This window comes from Sporisorium graminicola, chromosome SGRAM_1, assembly GCF_005498985.1.
Source record: "Sporisorium graminicola strain CBS 10092 chromosome SGRAM_1, whole genome shotgun sequence".
Classification (NCBI taxonomy): Eukaryota; Fungi; Basidiomycota; class Ustilaginomycetes; order Ustilaginales; family Ustilaginaceae; genus Sporisorium; species Sporisorium graminicola.
Window position 1 is genome coordinate 2,220,021 of NC_043719.1, and position 14,388 is coordinate 2,234,408.

The 14,388-nt window shown below is 56.7% G+C and overlaps 5 protein-coding genes across 5 annotated transcripts; 2 read left to right on the forward strand and 3 right to left on the reverse strand.

Moving 5' to 3' along the window:
• Positions 1-1,605: 1,605 nt before the first annotated feature.
• Positions 1,606-2,862, forward strand: EX895_000790 (uncharacterized protein; the record flags this gene model as incomplete). Its single annotated transcript, XM_029881391.1, has 2 exons — positions 1,606-1,941; positions 2,071-2,862. 2 exons carry the CDS (start codon positions 1,606-1,608, stop codon positions 2,860-2,862), a joined length of 1,128 nt encoding a protein of 375 aa, XP_029742777.1.
• Positions 2,863-4,261: 1,399 nt separating this feature from the next.
• Positions 4,262-5,893, reverse strand: EX895_000791 (uncharacterized protein; the record flags this gene model as incomplete). Its single annotated transcript, XM_029881392.1, has 1 exon — positions 4,262-5,893. The coding sequence occupies one exon, from the start codon at positions 5,891-5,893 to the stop codon at positions 4,262-4,264; it is 1,632 nt and encodes a 543-aa protein (XP_029742778.1).
• A 556-nt stretch (positions 5,894-6,449) lies between these two features.
• On the reverse strand, positions 6,450-9,587 carry EX895_000792 (uncharacterized protein; the record flags this gene model as incomplete). Its single annotated transcript, XM_029881393.1, has 1 exon — positions 6,450-9,587. One exon carries the CDS (start codon positions 9,585-9,587, stop codon positions 6,450-6,452), a length of 3,138 nt encoding a protein of 1,045 aa, XP_029742779.1.
• Positions 9,588-10,833: 1,246 nt separating this feature from the next.
• On the forward strand, positions 10,834-12,795 carry EX895_000793 (uncharacterized protein; the record flags this gene model as incomplete). The annotated part of the gene is made up of 1 exon (XM_029881394.1): positions 10,834-12,795. One exon carries the CDS (start codon positions 10,834-10,836, stop codon positions 12,793-12,795), a length of 1,962 nt encoding a protein of 653 aa, XP_029742780.1.
• Positions 12,796-13,007: 212 nt separating this feature from the next.
• On the reverse strand, positions 13,008-14,293 carry EX895_000794 (uncharacterized protein; the record flags this gene model as incomplete). The annotated part of the gene is made up of 2 exons (XM_029881395.1): positions 13,008-14,116; positions 14,284-14,293. 2 exons carry the CDS (start codon positions 14,291-14,293, stop codon positions 13,008-13,010), a joined length of 1,119 nt encoding a protein of 372 aa, XP_029742781.1.
• Between the last annotated feature and the right edge of the window lie 95 nt (positions 14,294-14,388).

Consider the following 14,388-nt stretch of genomic DNA (forward strand, 5'->3'; position numbering starts at 1 on the left):
GGCTCGATCGGTCGCTCAGCGTGTTGGCTCGGGAACGCTTGAACCCGCTCTGAACTGCACAGATCGTTCCGATGTCCCGTGATACACCGTCGGGCGGTGCCATTCCACACACTTGGGGAAAAACAACTCCAAGCCATCGATACAAACACATCGCCAAAGCCCAATTGATCGCCGGCAGATCGACGGCGAAATAGCTAGTTCACTTCCTACGGATCGCATGAAGAAGCACCGGCGCAGCTTCGGCTAGAAGAACAACAGGAAGAGGTCCCGCTCTACCTTGCTTTTGCCCGTTCATTGAGCCATCTGACCTGTTCTGACCCGAAAAGGCGCGGATAAAGGTGGTCCGAAACGCCTGTGTGACGAAGTCGAAAGCGAGCAGTGAGTTACCCGTTAGTTCCATCGCGGGCGCCAGGCGGGATGGCCAGTCCACACGGAGTTAGAGTGGATCTCTGTCTGAAGAGCAAAGGAAATTTCAAAATGCGCTCGGCACCCCTAAGCCCCTGCCTCTGCCCTTCAAATCGGAGATCTGTTACGTTTGGCTAAGGATTTTGGTCAGTGGTCGAATTTGTAGTCAGAGAGTGCTGAAGTTTTGAATTCGTTTGCTGAACGTATTCGGAAAATATGCCTCTGTAGCTAAGCACGACACCGTTTTGGACCTGCTGGCTGCTGGCTGCTGGCGGGAATTTCGGTTTAATTTTGTGAGTTTCGAAAGCGGTGATTTCAAAACGAGAGTAGTGCACAAAACCAGCAGTAAAAAACAGCAGTAATTAGCTAGGCAGAAGGACGGATCGAGTCGGGCTGGGTTTCGTGTGGATTTGGCCGGGCTGCAGGTGCGCTCTGCATTTGAGTTGGTGAGAAGTGAAAGTGGGCTGCGCCTCCAATCAACCAAGCGCTTGCGTTTCTGGCAGCCAAGCCGAAGCACCGCACAGCCTGAGACAGAGCCAAAATTGGAGACGCCAGCTCGTCACCCTTTGCGATTCGAAATTGACACGACTTGTCTGAGGGACTGCGCCGCCATTTGCAAGCCTTGTTTGGCTCGCATGCAAGCCAGAGTGCACTCCGCTGTCGATTCGATTGATTTGATTGATCACTCCTTTTCACCTGCTCACCACAACTCCTCCATTCATCCTTTTACCCACACCTCTTCTTCATCTCGTCACCACCGTCACCGTCATTCATCCCTCTTCGTCATCACAAAGAGAGGGCGTATTACGGCTGAGGCGACGAAACACCTAACCTACGCTTAACACCACCATCTCCGCTCTCACGGCATTCAACACCACCCTCCTCTAAACGGTGCCGATACTGAGACTCTCTGCATTCTGAGCACACATCATCTCGTACGGACCACACATTGCATCCGAACCGCCACATTACATCGCATCTCTTGTTGATCGCACCTTGAACGACCGACGCCAGCTCTGTTCGTCGTCTTTGTGACCACTGCACTGCACTGCATCATCAACTCCTGCGGCTCCACTCGTTAGCTCCATTTTGCCGACTACCGTCCGTCTTACGACTTGAAAGGCTGAGTCGCATCGTCACAACGACGTCAACACCTGTTCCTCATCAGATTCTCCGCAGTCTACAACAGCAGCAGCAATCATGGATCTCCGCGTAGGAGGAAAGTACCGCATCGGTAAGAAGATCGGCTCCGGCTCCTTCGGTGACATCTACCTCGGCATCAACATCATCTCCGGTGAAGAGGTCGCCATCAAGCTCGAGTCCATCAAGGCCAAGCACCCTCAGCTCGAGTACGAGGCCAAAGTGTACAAGACCCTTGCCGGTGGTGTCGGTGTTCCCTTCGTCCGTTGGTACGGCCAGGAGTGCGACTACAACGCCATGGTTATCGACCTTCTAGGCCCTTCGCTCGAGGACCTGTTCAACTTCTGCAACCGCAAGTTCTCGCTCAAGACCGTCTTGCTCCTCGCTGATCAGATGGTACGTATTCCTCCTTTAGCTCTCTACCCGTCAGCAAGCATGTTCTTATGTCCTGCCGTGATTGTGGCACAGACTAACTGACTCTTCCTTATTTTTACCATTGCTTCCGCATTGTCTCGCGCTTCGCAGATCTCTCGAATCGAGTACATCCACTCGCGCAACTTCATCCACCGTGACATCAAGCCCGACAACTTCCTCATGGGTATCGGCAAGCGTGGCAACCAGGTCAACGTCATCGACTTTGGTCTCGCCAAGAAGTATCGCGACCCCAAGACCCACCTGCACATCCCCTACAGAGAGAACAAGAACCTCACCGGTACCGCTCGTTACACATCGATCAACACCCACCTCGGTGTCGAGCAGTCGCGACGAGACGACCTCGAGAGCTTGGGCTACGTTCTCATGTACTTCCTCCGTGGCTCGCTGCCCTGGCAGGGTCTTAAGGCGGCCACCAAGAAGCAGAAGTACGACCGTATCATGGAGAAGAAGATGACCACCCCCACGGAGCTCCTCTGCCGTGGCTTCCCCTCGGAGATGGCCATCTACCTGAACTGCTGCCGTTCGCTCCGCTTCGACGACAAGCCCGACTACTCGTACCTGCGCAAGCTCTTCCGTGACCTCTTTGTCCGCGAGGGCTTCCAGTACGACTACGTCTTCGACTGGTCCATCCAGCAGCGCAGCGAGGACGCGAAGGCCGAGCCCGTCGTCAAGCAGCAGCAAGCCCAGCCGCAGCAGGCCGCCCAGCTGCCTCGCCGCAAGGTGCTGCCGCAGGAGGGCGACGAGACCGTCGGCAATGGTATGGACACCACCCGTGCTACCTACGGCACCGCTCGCCCCGCCGACAAGGCCTACCTCGCCTCGCAGAACATGCCCAGCTCCTCGCGACCTCTCAAGCGCGATGACCAGCCCGGCTACTACTAAACAGGTTCTGCAAGGTGACTTTATGGTGCACCGAGGTTTCTTTAGCCTCCTTCTGCACCGGCCTGTCATCCTGTTTGCTGGAGAGGTTCTGATGGGCAAAACGTAAAGTTCGCCAGTCAATGACTTGGGGTGTCGGTTGTCGGTAAACGCTCTCCTTCGCCACAGCAGGAACAACAAGTGAGTGGCGTCCGCCAGCTCGCCGTGCTGCTCGCTGCACTTGTCTCCTTCCCTCGTCTCAGCCTCTCCTCAACACACACTTTCTTGGCATTTTCACGGATCTTTTGGGCATCTTTTTCGGTATGGGCGGTCGCGCGAACGCTTGGTTTTTGATCATGACATCTTTTCTCGAGCACATACTTTCCTCGCGGATATGCGAGAGGGCTTCGTCGGAAAAACAAATGGACAGGTGTCCACAGCATGATCATCCAACAAATCAAGCAGCAAGGGGGTTACAAGCTGCTGGTGCTGCCGTAGCATTCTCGAATTCGGCAGCAGCAGCGGCAACTTTCGCAGCAATTATTCTCCTTGTCAAGGCTCGACGTATCATCACCACCATTTTCGCACATCAGATCCCGCCAAGGTCCTAATTTTTCTCCCAATGGTTTCTCAGCAATAGTCGTCTCTTCGCCTCTTTCCACAGTACGTTGCATCAAGCGCTTCGTGCGCCGTCTCTCTCTCTCTCTCTCGTTTTCACACACGCATCCAACCACCCTAGTCGATGCGAGCCAAGGTCTCATGCTTGTGCTTGCGCTTTCACTTGGGCCTACGTGTGTCGAGTGGGGCTCTGCTAATAGAGCACGTCGCTCGACGGAAACGACCAACACCGCCAACTGTCTACTGTCTTTACATATCATGCATATTCCTCTCCCCCTCAAACCCTTCAACTCTATGTTTGGATCCTTCTCCCCCTCTCATCCCTCACCTTGTTGTCCTCCTCTCTCCACTACATCTTGACGTCAATCTCCTTCATGTTGTCTTTTTGTTGTTGTTCACGACGTCCACTGCAGCCTTCTGTGAATTTCCAATCATGTTTGACGTTAGTTCTGCGGTGGTTGTGAGTTGAATGATCGAGGTGAGTGTTCCGTGTGGAGAATGAGGTGAGTGAGCGTGCAACTTGTGGGTGAGGTTGTGCTCACAGAGTGAGGGTAAGCGACGTCTCTGAAGCGGAGTAAGTGTTGCTAGGAATTCGTACCATGCTTACGGCCAGTCCGAGATCGTCCTGGGAAGAGCGCCGTTCCCCTCTACACACAAGGCAAGAACGCCGTTCAAGAGCGGGAACGCTGCTCCAAGTTCTCACGCTGCACCAAACACATGCCTTCCGAGCACACAGAGACACACGCACGCAAAGCAGGAATCTAACCAGATACAGATTGCAACTCACTTCTTCGTGCCCCCCGCATCAACCGCGAATACCAGCCCGATGAATCGCCCACTCCTTCTCGACCAAATGCGTCACCTTTTCCACGGTCGACATGAGCTTGTTCATATCAGCCGACCAGTCGTTCAGCACGTCGGCGTTGCTCTTCCTCTTCTCAAAGTTGACCAGCCCGGCGGGGCGGTCCATCTTTGCAAAGATGGTGCCGCTCGACACGAGGTCCGCCAGGGCGGACTCGGACTGCTCGGCGGACAGGTCGAGCAGCTGCGAGAGACGCAGCAGGGTGATGCGCGTGTAGTACGACGAGATGACGCGGATGTTGTGTTCGACAACACGCTTGTGGAGCTGCTCCCACCGGTGCGCGCCGTCCTTGCTCGAGTCCTTGGTAGGCGCGGCCGAGAAGGTGGGCGACTTTCGCAGCAGCGGCCCGTAGAGCGTCTCGATCCCCGGCCAGCGCATCAGCTCCGGCGTGGTGAAGCACTTGAGCAGGTTCTTGTGTTCCGGCACCTCGTCCAGCTCGGCCACGCCCGCCTCGACGCGCGCCATCAAGTCGCTCTGCTCATTGTCGTACTTGGCCAGCGCCAAAAACACCACCACGTTGCGCATGACCTCCTTCCGCCTCGCCTCGTCCTTCTTCACCTCTTCGGTATCGTAGATCTCGCGGTAATACTTGCAGATGTCCAGGAATTTGTCTTCGCGCAGCGCATACTCGATCATCAGGGCGTAGTACCGCAGCTTGAGATCGGCGTGCTTGGGGTTGTCGAAGAGCTTGGTGTTGATCTTTTTCGAGACGATGGCCATCTTGGCGAGGTCGTTGCGTTCGTAGTTGAGTCGCATCTGCTCGAGGATGAATTCGACCTTCTCGCGACGGTCCATGCTGCCGAACGTCTCGACCGCAAGGTCTTGCAAGGCGTCGGCGGCTTCGTGCACCTTACCTTGGGCATAGAGCATCTTGGAGAGAAGCAGAGTGACACGGGCACGCTCGACTTCGACAAAGATCTTGCCCTCTGTGACGGTGCGTAGGAGCTCGACGAGCTTCATCCTGATCTTGTCATCCACACCGGCGTCGCCGATGCGTTTGCCGGCGTCCATGAGTTCGAGCACCTTTGCGTTCTGCTTGCCGACCTTCTCGCGTTCACGCTGCTCCATGTCCTCCTGTCGCCTCCGCGCCTCCTGCGCTTGTTTCGACTCCTTCTTTCCATCCTCCTTCTCCTTCTTCGCAGCCTTCTCCTTTTCCTTGTCCGCTTTCTCAGCAGCAAGATCCTTCATCTCTTCATCCTTCACCTCCTGCTCCCGCTTTCGCTCCTCCTCTGGGTCCACAGCAGGGTGCAAGAAACACATGACCAACTGCACCATCCGCGTCGTTGCCATCTTGAGCTGGCCGTGCTTCTTGCTCAGACTCGTCACCGTATCCGCCAGCAAGTCCCAGTTCGTGCTCTGCGCCGAGGGGGTGTTGCGCACCAACAAGATCGCTAGAAGCAGCAAACGCGTGGTCGACGTGAGATCTGCTGCATTGCGGGACTTCTTTTCGAGTGCGAACACTTTTTCGAGGGCAGATGGCAGTTGGTTGCTGGAAGCGAGGGATTGAGCTTCCGGGATGAGCGTGTCGACTTCAGTGGTGAAGTCCGCCTCTTGCTTCTTTTCCGGTGCCGACATTGTGGGCAGAGGAGGACGGGGGTTTGGATTTGAATCGAGAGAGTGGTGGGTAGATGCAGTCCAGTGTTTCACAGTCGTTTGTAGTTGCGATTGGGTGAATGGATCGAGAATATCGGTGGTGGTGATCGTGGATGTGATCTCAGTGTGAGTGTTCGTGGACCGAAGAGTGTTGGTTGGAAGCGGGCTTGTGCGGTGGTCAAGTGACTGCGAAATTGCGACAGTGGAGCAACGAGGCGGCGCTGCGTGGCCTTCGATCACAGTCAGTTCACTGGAATTCCGAGAGCCTTACGAGCCACAAAAGTTCGAGACGCGTTACCGGTCGTCATTAGGTAAGCGCACATCAGCAGTCCTACAAGCTCACCGCCTACTGGGCCGACACCGGGCACTTGACCCTTTGCCCTCTGAACGCTGGTATCATGGTACAGGGCCCAACACAGCACCTCGCAGACACGCTCACATCCACCAGCCATTCCACCGAACGAAACAGCACCACAATCATGGTAAATATTGAGAAAAAGTACAACAACGTCAACGACCACAAGACGAAAGAGCACTTTCAATCTTCGTCATTCGCATGGTATCCAGCACGGCGCATAGCACCGAGCACCCGTCTCGCCTGGGTCAACTCCTTCTCCAGCTTGAGCACCTCGACCTGCTGCTCCATCTCCTTGACCTTGAACTCGTGCACCGCCATGGTCGAATAATCAAAGTCGGCCGCACCGTTGCTCTGCTTGTCCGTGATGGTCTTGACCTGCTTGACCAACGCTCTGCACGCATCTGTGACCGCCTTGGCCGCACGCTCGAGCCTGTCTTGCGTCTTCGACATAAACTCGGCCTTGACGCGCGATGCAGCCACCACCTGCGCCGTTGCGGCCGAGACCTCGTTTGATGCAACGATGAGCTGCTCGAGCGAGTGCGTGCCCGTAATGACGCCGTCGGCGGCTTCGATGAGCATCGTGGTCGCAAACGCAACGGCACGAGCAGCGGAGATGAGACCCTCGGTCCAGCGGTTGTTCTTCTTGTAGAACTGCTGGTTGGTCGACGATCCTCGGCCCTTGGCCACAATCTCTTGCTGCGATTCGGTAGCCGCCTTGATCAGACCCGCAATGGCACGCGTAATCGCCAACGACGCCTCCAGAATCGCATCGTGCACCTGCAGATCCACCGCAGAGTACTTGTTGTGGTCCCTCGGCCTCGACAACAGAGCCTGCAACTTGGCCGTGGCAGCATCGATCGCAGAGGCGGCATTCATCATCTCGCGCTCCACAATGTCGCCAATATCGCCATTGGCGTTCGCAAGCATAGTGTTGCCCGCCTTGACCATGGTTTCAACCACGCTGTTGAGGTTGGCAAAGGCAGAGCGTGCCTCCATGTTTTGACGCGCAACCACATCGCGGCGCTGAGCCGGAGCAACACCCGCCAGACGGTACGACTGGAGGTTGCTGAAAAAGCGCAGCAGCACGTTACCTGCTTCGCGGCCCGTACTAATGAGCTTGTCGGCAGCATCGTCACTCTGTGCTAGACGAGTAATACCCTTGGTGCTGGTGAGAGTGTCGCTGATGGTCTGTGCTAGCTGGTTGGCCCGCTTGATGACCTCGACGTGCTCGCCGCCCACCTCTCCGGACAAGTACAGCGAAAAGACGGTGGCAAACTCATTCGTCGAAGTGGTGCCCTTTTCGATCATGGACAAGACGTACTCGGGGGTGGCTGTGGTGTTGCCCGTGCCCGAAGGCGATTCGAGCTCGTAAAGTGCATCGTCCACCTTGTCGACGCATGCCTGGAGGATCGAGTCGATAATGGCGTTTAGCTTCTTGGTGTTGTCGAGGATCAAAGTGTCGATCTGGGCGTTGACAGCTTGGTCGCTCTCACCCTGGTTGAGCTGCAGGTCGGTGAGCTGCTTGATGGTGGCATCCATGCCCTCTTGCAAAATGGCCAGCTCGGCGTCCTTCTCGTCGCGGATGCGTGCCAGCTCGGCATCGCGGGCATCGAGCTCCATGCGCTTCTCGCGCAGCGAGTCTTCAAGCTCGGCGATCTGGCGGTTGAGCGTCGACATCATGCCCGAAAGCTCGGAGCTCTTGGCACGTGTAGCATCCTCAGCACGTTCGTTGGCGAACATGAGGTCTCGCTTGAGGCGGTCGAATTCTTCCTTTTGGCTCGCCTTGATCCTGTCGAGGTCGAAGCGGGCGCGGTCACGCTCGCGGATCATGTCGGCGAGCTCGAGGTTCTTGGCCTTGACGTCGCGTTCCATACGCTCCATCTTGTCGACAGCCTCTTGGGCGCTGCCGGCCTTGATCTGCAACTGCTTGTACTTGCCGAGCATCTCGAGGTGCTCGGATCGGAGCTGCGAGTAGAGCTTAGCGAGCGCCTCGTACTTGTTGCGCCAGAGGGTGACCTGGTCCTGGAGCTGCTTGATGATCTCGTCCTTGCCCTGCATCTGTGCGCCAAAGTTTTGGCCGATGTTGGCAAGCTCGGTCTCGAGCGCCTTGACACGCCTGTCGTACTGCTCGAGCATGAGCTGGTCGCGCTCGTACTGGCCACGCATGGCGAGGATCTCTCGTTCGAGCTCGGCAAGTCGGCCGCCCTGCATCTGGTCCATTTGTGCCCGCATGAGCTGTTCCTGTGCCAGACGCTGCTGTTCAGCTTGAAGACGTTGCTGCTCTTCAAAGTCGCGCTGTTGCTTGGCGGCGAGGTCTGCTTGCCTCTGCCTCTCGGCTTCCTCCTGGGCTTTGAGCGCGGACTGCTTGTCTTCGTACTGTTTGAGCAGTCGAGCCTGTTCGTCGATCTCGGCCTGCGTTGGACCAGGCTCGGGCGTAGGAGCTTTAGGTGTCTGGCGAGGCGGGAGGTAGGGACCTTCTTCGGGGAGCTCGAAGAGGTTAGGGGGTTCGTGGTTGAGTTTGGGGACATTGATAAGGGAAGTAAGGTACTTGAGGTTGGCACATTCGTAGTAGAACTTGCGGAGGTGGTGGTGCTGCGAGTCGTATCGCTCTCGCAATGGCTGGAGAGCGTCGCTGGCGTCGGTGCGTCGGTGCATGGCGCGAAGCATGGAGGTGAGGAACTTGTAGATGCCGTAGCTCTCCTTGACGAGGGGAACAAGGGCCGAGATGCGGCATTCGTTGTTGGCCGAGCCGCGGAAGTGAGCAAAGACGAGTTTCTGGAATTGCTCGATCTGATCCTGCAAGTTCATGAGGTCCATGATGGTTTCGTAACCCTCGTCGGGATTGTCGATGTTTTTTAGCGAAATATACTCTTCGTACTCGAACAGGCCGTTGAACTCCTTGTGGTGACGATGGAAGCGAAGCTTGGCGAGAATAAAGTTGACGTAGGCACGGATGAGAGCGCCGTAGCCGCGCATGCTGTCTGCGCCGACAGTGCGTGCACAGGTCTCGAACCATCCGATCTGAGCCTGAGCCTCCTTGAGGACGACCTGGTGGCCTTCCTGGAGCACCTTGTGGACGAGGATGAGCGCCTTGAAGGTCTGCACTTCATCGCTAAGGATGGGCTGGACGCGGAGACCAGTCCAGATGGACTGCGAGGTGCGGTGGTCCCAGGTGTAAACAATGCATTTGCGGACGTGCTTCTGCTTGGGGGCGGTTTCCTCGTTGCTGGTGGCCTTCTTGATATGGATGGATAGCTCGGACTCAGCCTTGTCGCGGTCGACGGGCCGCGTAGGCATGTGGTCATCAAAGCGGGCCATCGTGGATGTGTTTCAGCTTCGTCACTAACGACGTTTGGAGCTGGACGGACGACGATGCGCAGATGGATGGAGGACAGAAGAGAGGGGCGGAGCAAAGGACCGGGAAGCCAAAGAGAGGATAGAACCGAGTGGAGAGAGACAAAGACGGGCAAGTTGCAGCCGAGGTAGATTCCAAGGGTCAAAGCGTGGGCAGCACAGCAAGCAGGCAGGTACTGTAGATAGGCACTGTGACGGCAGGCGATGCATCCAGCGTAATCGGAACAGCAGCTTGCGAGGGAACTGAATCGGTGGTGCTCGGTGGGGTGTGGTGCGGTTGCCGGCTGCTTGAGAAGAAGTCGAGCGAGGGGAGAGAGAGCGAACAGGCAGGCACACACGGTCCACAGAGACAGAGACAGCGGAGCTCAGATCGACACGCAGTCATCAGGGACAGGCACACTGAGGCTGTGTGTGTTCGCCCGCTCTTGCAAGATGACAGCGCCGGTCGAGCCACAAGTCAAAATCAGGAGAAATCGTCGATTCAAATCGGAAGGTGGAGATTGATAAAGGAAATGTTAGGTCGTCTTCCGAGATGTTCAAATGTCGGCGAAATCAAGCTCCCTTTCTCGAGGCGGTGCAAGTGGCAGAAGCCATTTAACCGAGCTTGCCCTGTCTCGTCGGTTGGACGTGCCTGCTGCTGCACAGCCGACAGACTGTGAAGGAAGAGCGGAGACGAGCGTCAAAAGCCCTCACGTCACCGGCTTGCTGCCCTTTGCTTTGCCTGCCGTTTCGCCCCTATTTTTTGTCATTTCGTGTCGTGTCTTTCGTTGAATTCCTCGGCACCCTCGTCGCCTTGGCAAGACAGTTAATTTCCTTGGCCGTTGGTGTTGGTGGCTCCTTCTCGTTGCCTATGCGAAGCAGCAGCCCCACACCTTTCTCTCCTTTTTCCTTTGGCAGGTGGTGGTAGGTTCCCTCTCTCCCACCTTGCCTCCATCTCTATCAAGCCGGTCACCGCTTCTTCCCCTTCGTCGTCACAATCAAAACTTGGAAGACCGTCGCCATCACCGAAAACCGGTCAAGTATAAAGCGAGCGGGAAGAGTTCATTCGGTCTCGGAGCACAGCGCTAGCCGCTGCACCTCAACACGCTTCGAAGCAACATCGCTACCTTTTGTTCCAAGGCCCATCTAGGGTCAATAGCAAACGGGCAGGTCCCGGTCAACGTCGGTCCAGAAACAGACTGCACCCCACGCCGCGCGTACACCCGCCGCCATGATTCGTCCAGCCACGCCGGGCACCCTTCTCACCTTGGTGGCGGCCGTCTTGCTGGGTCTCGTCACTATCTCGAATCCCATTATCAAGTCCATCTACTTCTTGCAGGCCACTATCGGCGGCAATGGCCCTCAGGCTGGCGAGGTCGCTCGTTTCGGTACGTTGGGCTACTGTCTCGGCAGTAAATGCAGCAGTCCCACGCTGGGTTACTCGTTTGATCCGAATCAGCTACTAGGCATTCAGGTCGTCGGTAGCAGATACACCTCGGCCGTTGTCAAGGGTCTCACCTACACGCTCGTCCTTCATCCCATTGCTCTCGCCTTTGCTGTCGTTGCGGTGCTCCTGGGGCTCATCTCGCACTGCCGCGATTTCTCGACCAATTGTTTTGGCAGTTTCGTCACCGGCATCGGCGCTTTCATCACCCTCGTTGCCTTCGGTCTCGATCTTGCGCTCTTCATCATTGCCAAGAAGCGCATTGACTCGATCAACGGCGCTTCCGCCTCGCTCGGCATGGCCATCTGGATGACGTTAGCTGCATGGATCCTCATGTTCCTCGCGGGCTGTGCCTTCAGCTGCGGAATTTGCAGCCGAAGGAGGCGCAATCGCGTCAAGGACTCACACGTCGACGACGCATACGGTGCACGCCCCAACGCCCCTGTGCGCGATAACTACGGCCAACAGATGCGTCTGGACGCCCTCGACGCAGAAGCCGACAGGAAGCGCAGACAAGCTACACTTGACAGGAACAACCGAGAGCGCGCGGACCTGCCCAAGTTTGCAGAGTACGAGACCGAGTACGAGGTGCCCCTCAAGAACGACTACGATGACGGTGCTTACTCGAACGGAGCCAGCCAGCACCAACCGGGACTGGCCTACTCGACCAACAACAGCGTTGCACGGGCCGGCGGAGCTGGTGCCGCAGCTGTGGCCGGAGGCTCGGTCATCAATGGCGTTGGACAGGGCTATGGCAGGAGGCCAACACAGCGAAGTCACGCCGAAGACTTCTCCAACTCGCAACCCATGCTGAACAACTCGGCCGGTCATGGAGCGCATAACTTTACCGCGCACAGGCAAGACACAATGTCGTCCGCGGCTGGCGGTGCTGGTCTTTCCACGAGCCACAGCGACGCTACCTACGTTCCTGGTGTCGGCCCACAGCCATTCCGCGAAGACTCGCTGACACCGGCGCCACGACCGTATCCTCAGGTTTCGTCTCCTCCGCCCATGCCTGAGTTCCCTCAGCACCATCAGTATCAATCGCAATCGCCGTCGCCGCAACCGCAGTATGATGCGTACGGCAATGTAATCTCTTCCGCTATGGTACAACAGCAGAGCGGCAGCCATTTCAACCAATCGAACAATGCAGCGCGTCGTCAGCCCACGGCCGAGTACGGTCATCCCGCCGAGTACTCGGGAGCGACGTTTGGACCTTCTTCATCTGGCTTCATGCAGCACGGTTCCGATCCTGCAGCAGCTGGTGGAGGCTCGCGCGTGCTTGGATCGCGCACTCTGCCGAGCATCCCACAGCACGACGCAGCTGAGCCTCAAGAGATCGTCTATGATGGCAGTGCGGCTCCCGTGGATCGTCGCCAGGGAACTATCGACGACGGTTTCGGCCTTGCCTCGGTCGCACACGGCTCACAACACCAGCACGAACCGACGCACGAGACTGGCTACGACCAGTACGCGTCCTCCGCATACGGTCACCAGACGCAAGCGCAGCATCAACAGCAGCATCAACAGTATCACTCGTCCTATCCATCAGTCGGAAACATGAGCCAGTACCAAGACCAGCACCGAGCCGAGCCCTCCTCGACGGCTCAAGGGCAATCATACCACAACCCTGCAGAGGGCAGTCACTATGATGACTACCAGAGCAGCGTCGGTCCTCCTGGCTACGATATGGTGACAGGTGGGTCTGGTGGCACATACCAACACAATCACTATCCGCATGAAAAGTAGTAGTATGAACAATGTCTGTATAGTCTCCGCGACACTTTTTGTATGTAGTTATATAAAGGCAGAAATGCATGATACCTGTTGCACACTCACATATACTCAGGCAGACTGTGTCAGGCACCAAGCGATCAATCGAACTGAGAAACAAAGAAAGCATTGAGCAAACACGATCAACGGAAGGTATACAAAACATTCGCTTCATGGAAAGGCAGAAATCACAACTCGTCATCCTCGGCGTCAAACAACGGCGCGCGTTCCTCCTCGCCTATCCTGATCCTATCCCTCGCCATCGCGCCCTCATCCTCCAAATCCAAATCCAGCGAGTACGGCCTATTCCCAATCTCGATCCTCGATGGTCTGCTCGTGACATTGCTGCCGGACCTCCTGACAATCGAAACGAGCCTCAGCGCCTGGACCACATTGCGGCCAATCAGCAGAATCGAATCCAGAAGCTCCTCGCCCTTGCCCGACCTGCCTCTGCTCCCCTCTTCCTCACCCCCATTCCACGGCGTTCGCCTGAACGGCGAGCACTCGTGATGAAAGAAGATGACCAACAACGTTACCGCACACAACAGGACCAGCCCTAGATCGACCACATTGTACGTGCTCTTCCAAAACTGCTTCCCAAAGGCAAGCAGGCGTATACCCACCTCCGCAATCAGCAGCAGGTTGATCGCGAGCTCAAGCCCGTAGAACAGCGTGCCGGGGCAGTCGGAGGTGAGACTGATGACGACGGTGAGAAGCGAGGCGAGCGCCATGCCCGCATAGAACCAGAGATAGGCCGATGAGTGGACGAAGCGGTTCGCTACGCCTTTGAGGATCTCATCGCGCGAAAGGAAATAGTGCGAGCGGGACGGGGTGGGTTGGGAGCTGTCGTCGGTGTTGACTCGTGAGTAAGGCCCAGAACCGAAGGCGTTTTGGTCGTATACGGTGCCGACGCCGATAGAGACCTCGCCCGGTGCTGCGCCGTCGTCACCGTTTCCGTTCGAGGGGTATGGAGACGCCATAACAGCAAGACGCTTTGCCCAGCGCTGCGTGGAGATGGAAAACACGTTCTTGGTGTGTGATGCTGCTGATGCTGCGGCTGTTCTGCGAATGGGGCCAGTGGGGACAGAGCTCGCGTGTGCGTACGAACCAGACGCCACAATAGGGTCCGCAATGTGATGTCGCTGTTTGACTCTGCCTGTCGCAGTGGATGCAGACTGAAACGCAGACGAGGGAACGTCGTTGTATTGTGGGTAAGACGTAGCGTGCAAGGAGGCGGTGGAGGTGAACGGCGTGGCAGCTTGCACGGCTGCAGCCGGGTTGAGGTCGACTATCTTGACTGTGTGAATGCAAGGGGATTTCAGTGCGGCGCCCCTCTGAGCCGTAGACGAGTCGGACGTATCTAGATGTAGTGGTAGTGGGGAGGCAAGTTGGGCACGAGATGGATCTCGCCTTGATGACGGCTCGGAGTTGTTGTCTCCGCGGGGAGGTGCCCCAGGCGCATACTATATATCATTGTGTGTTTGAAAGATCAAACACTCTTTAGTTCAGGCCACAATTTCTCCAGAAGAAGCGATCACCATAGGGATGTCGCCGTGTGCTGCCCCAAAT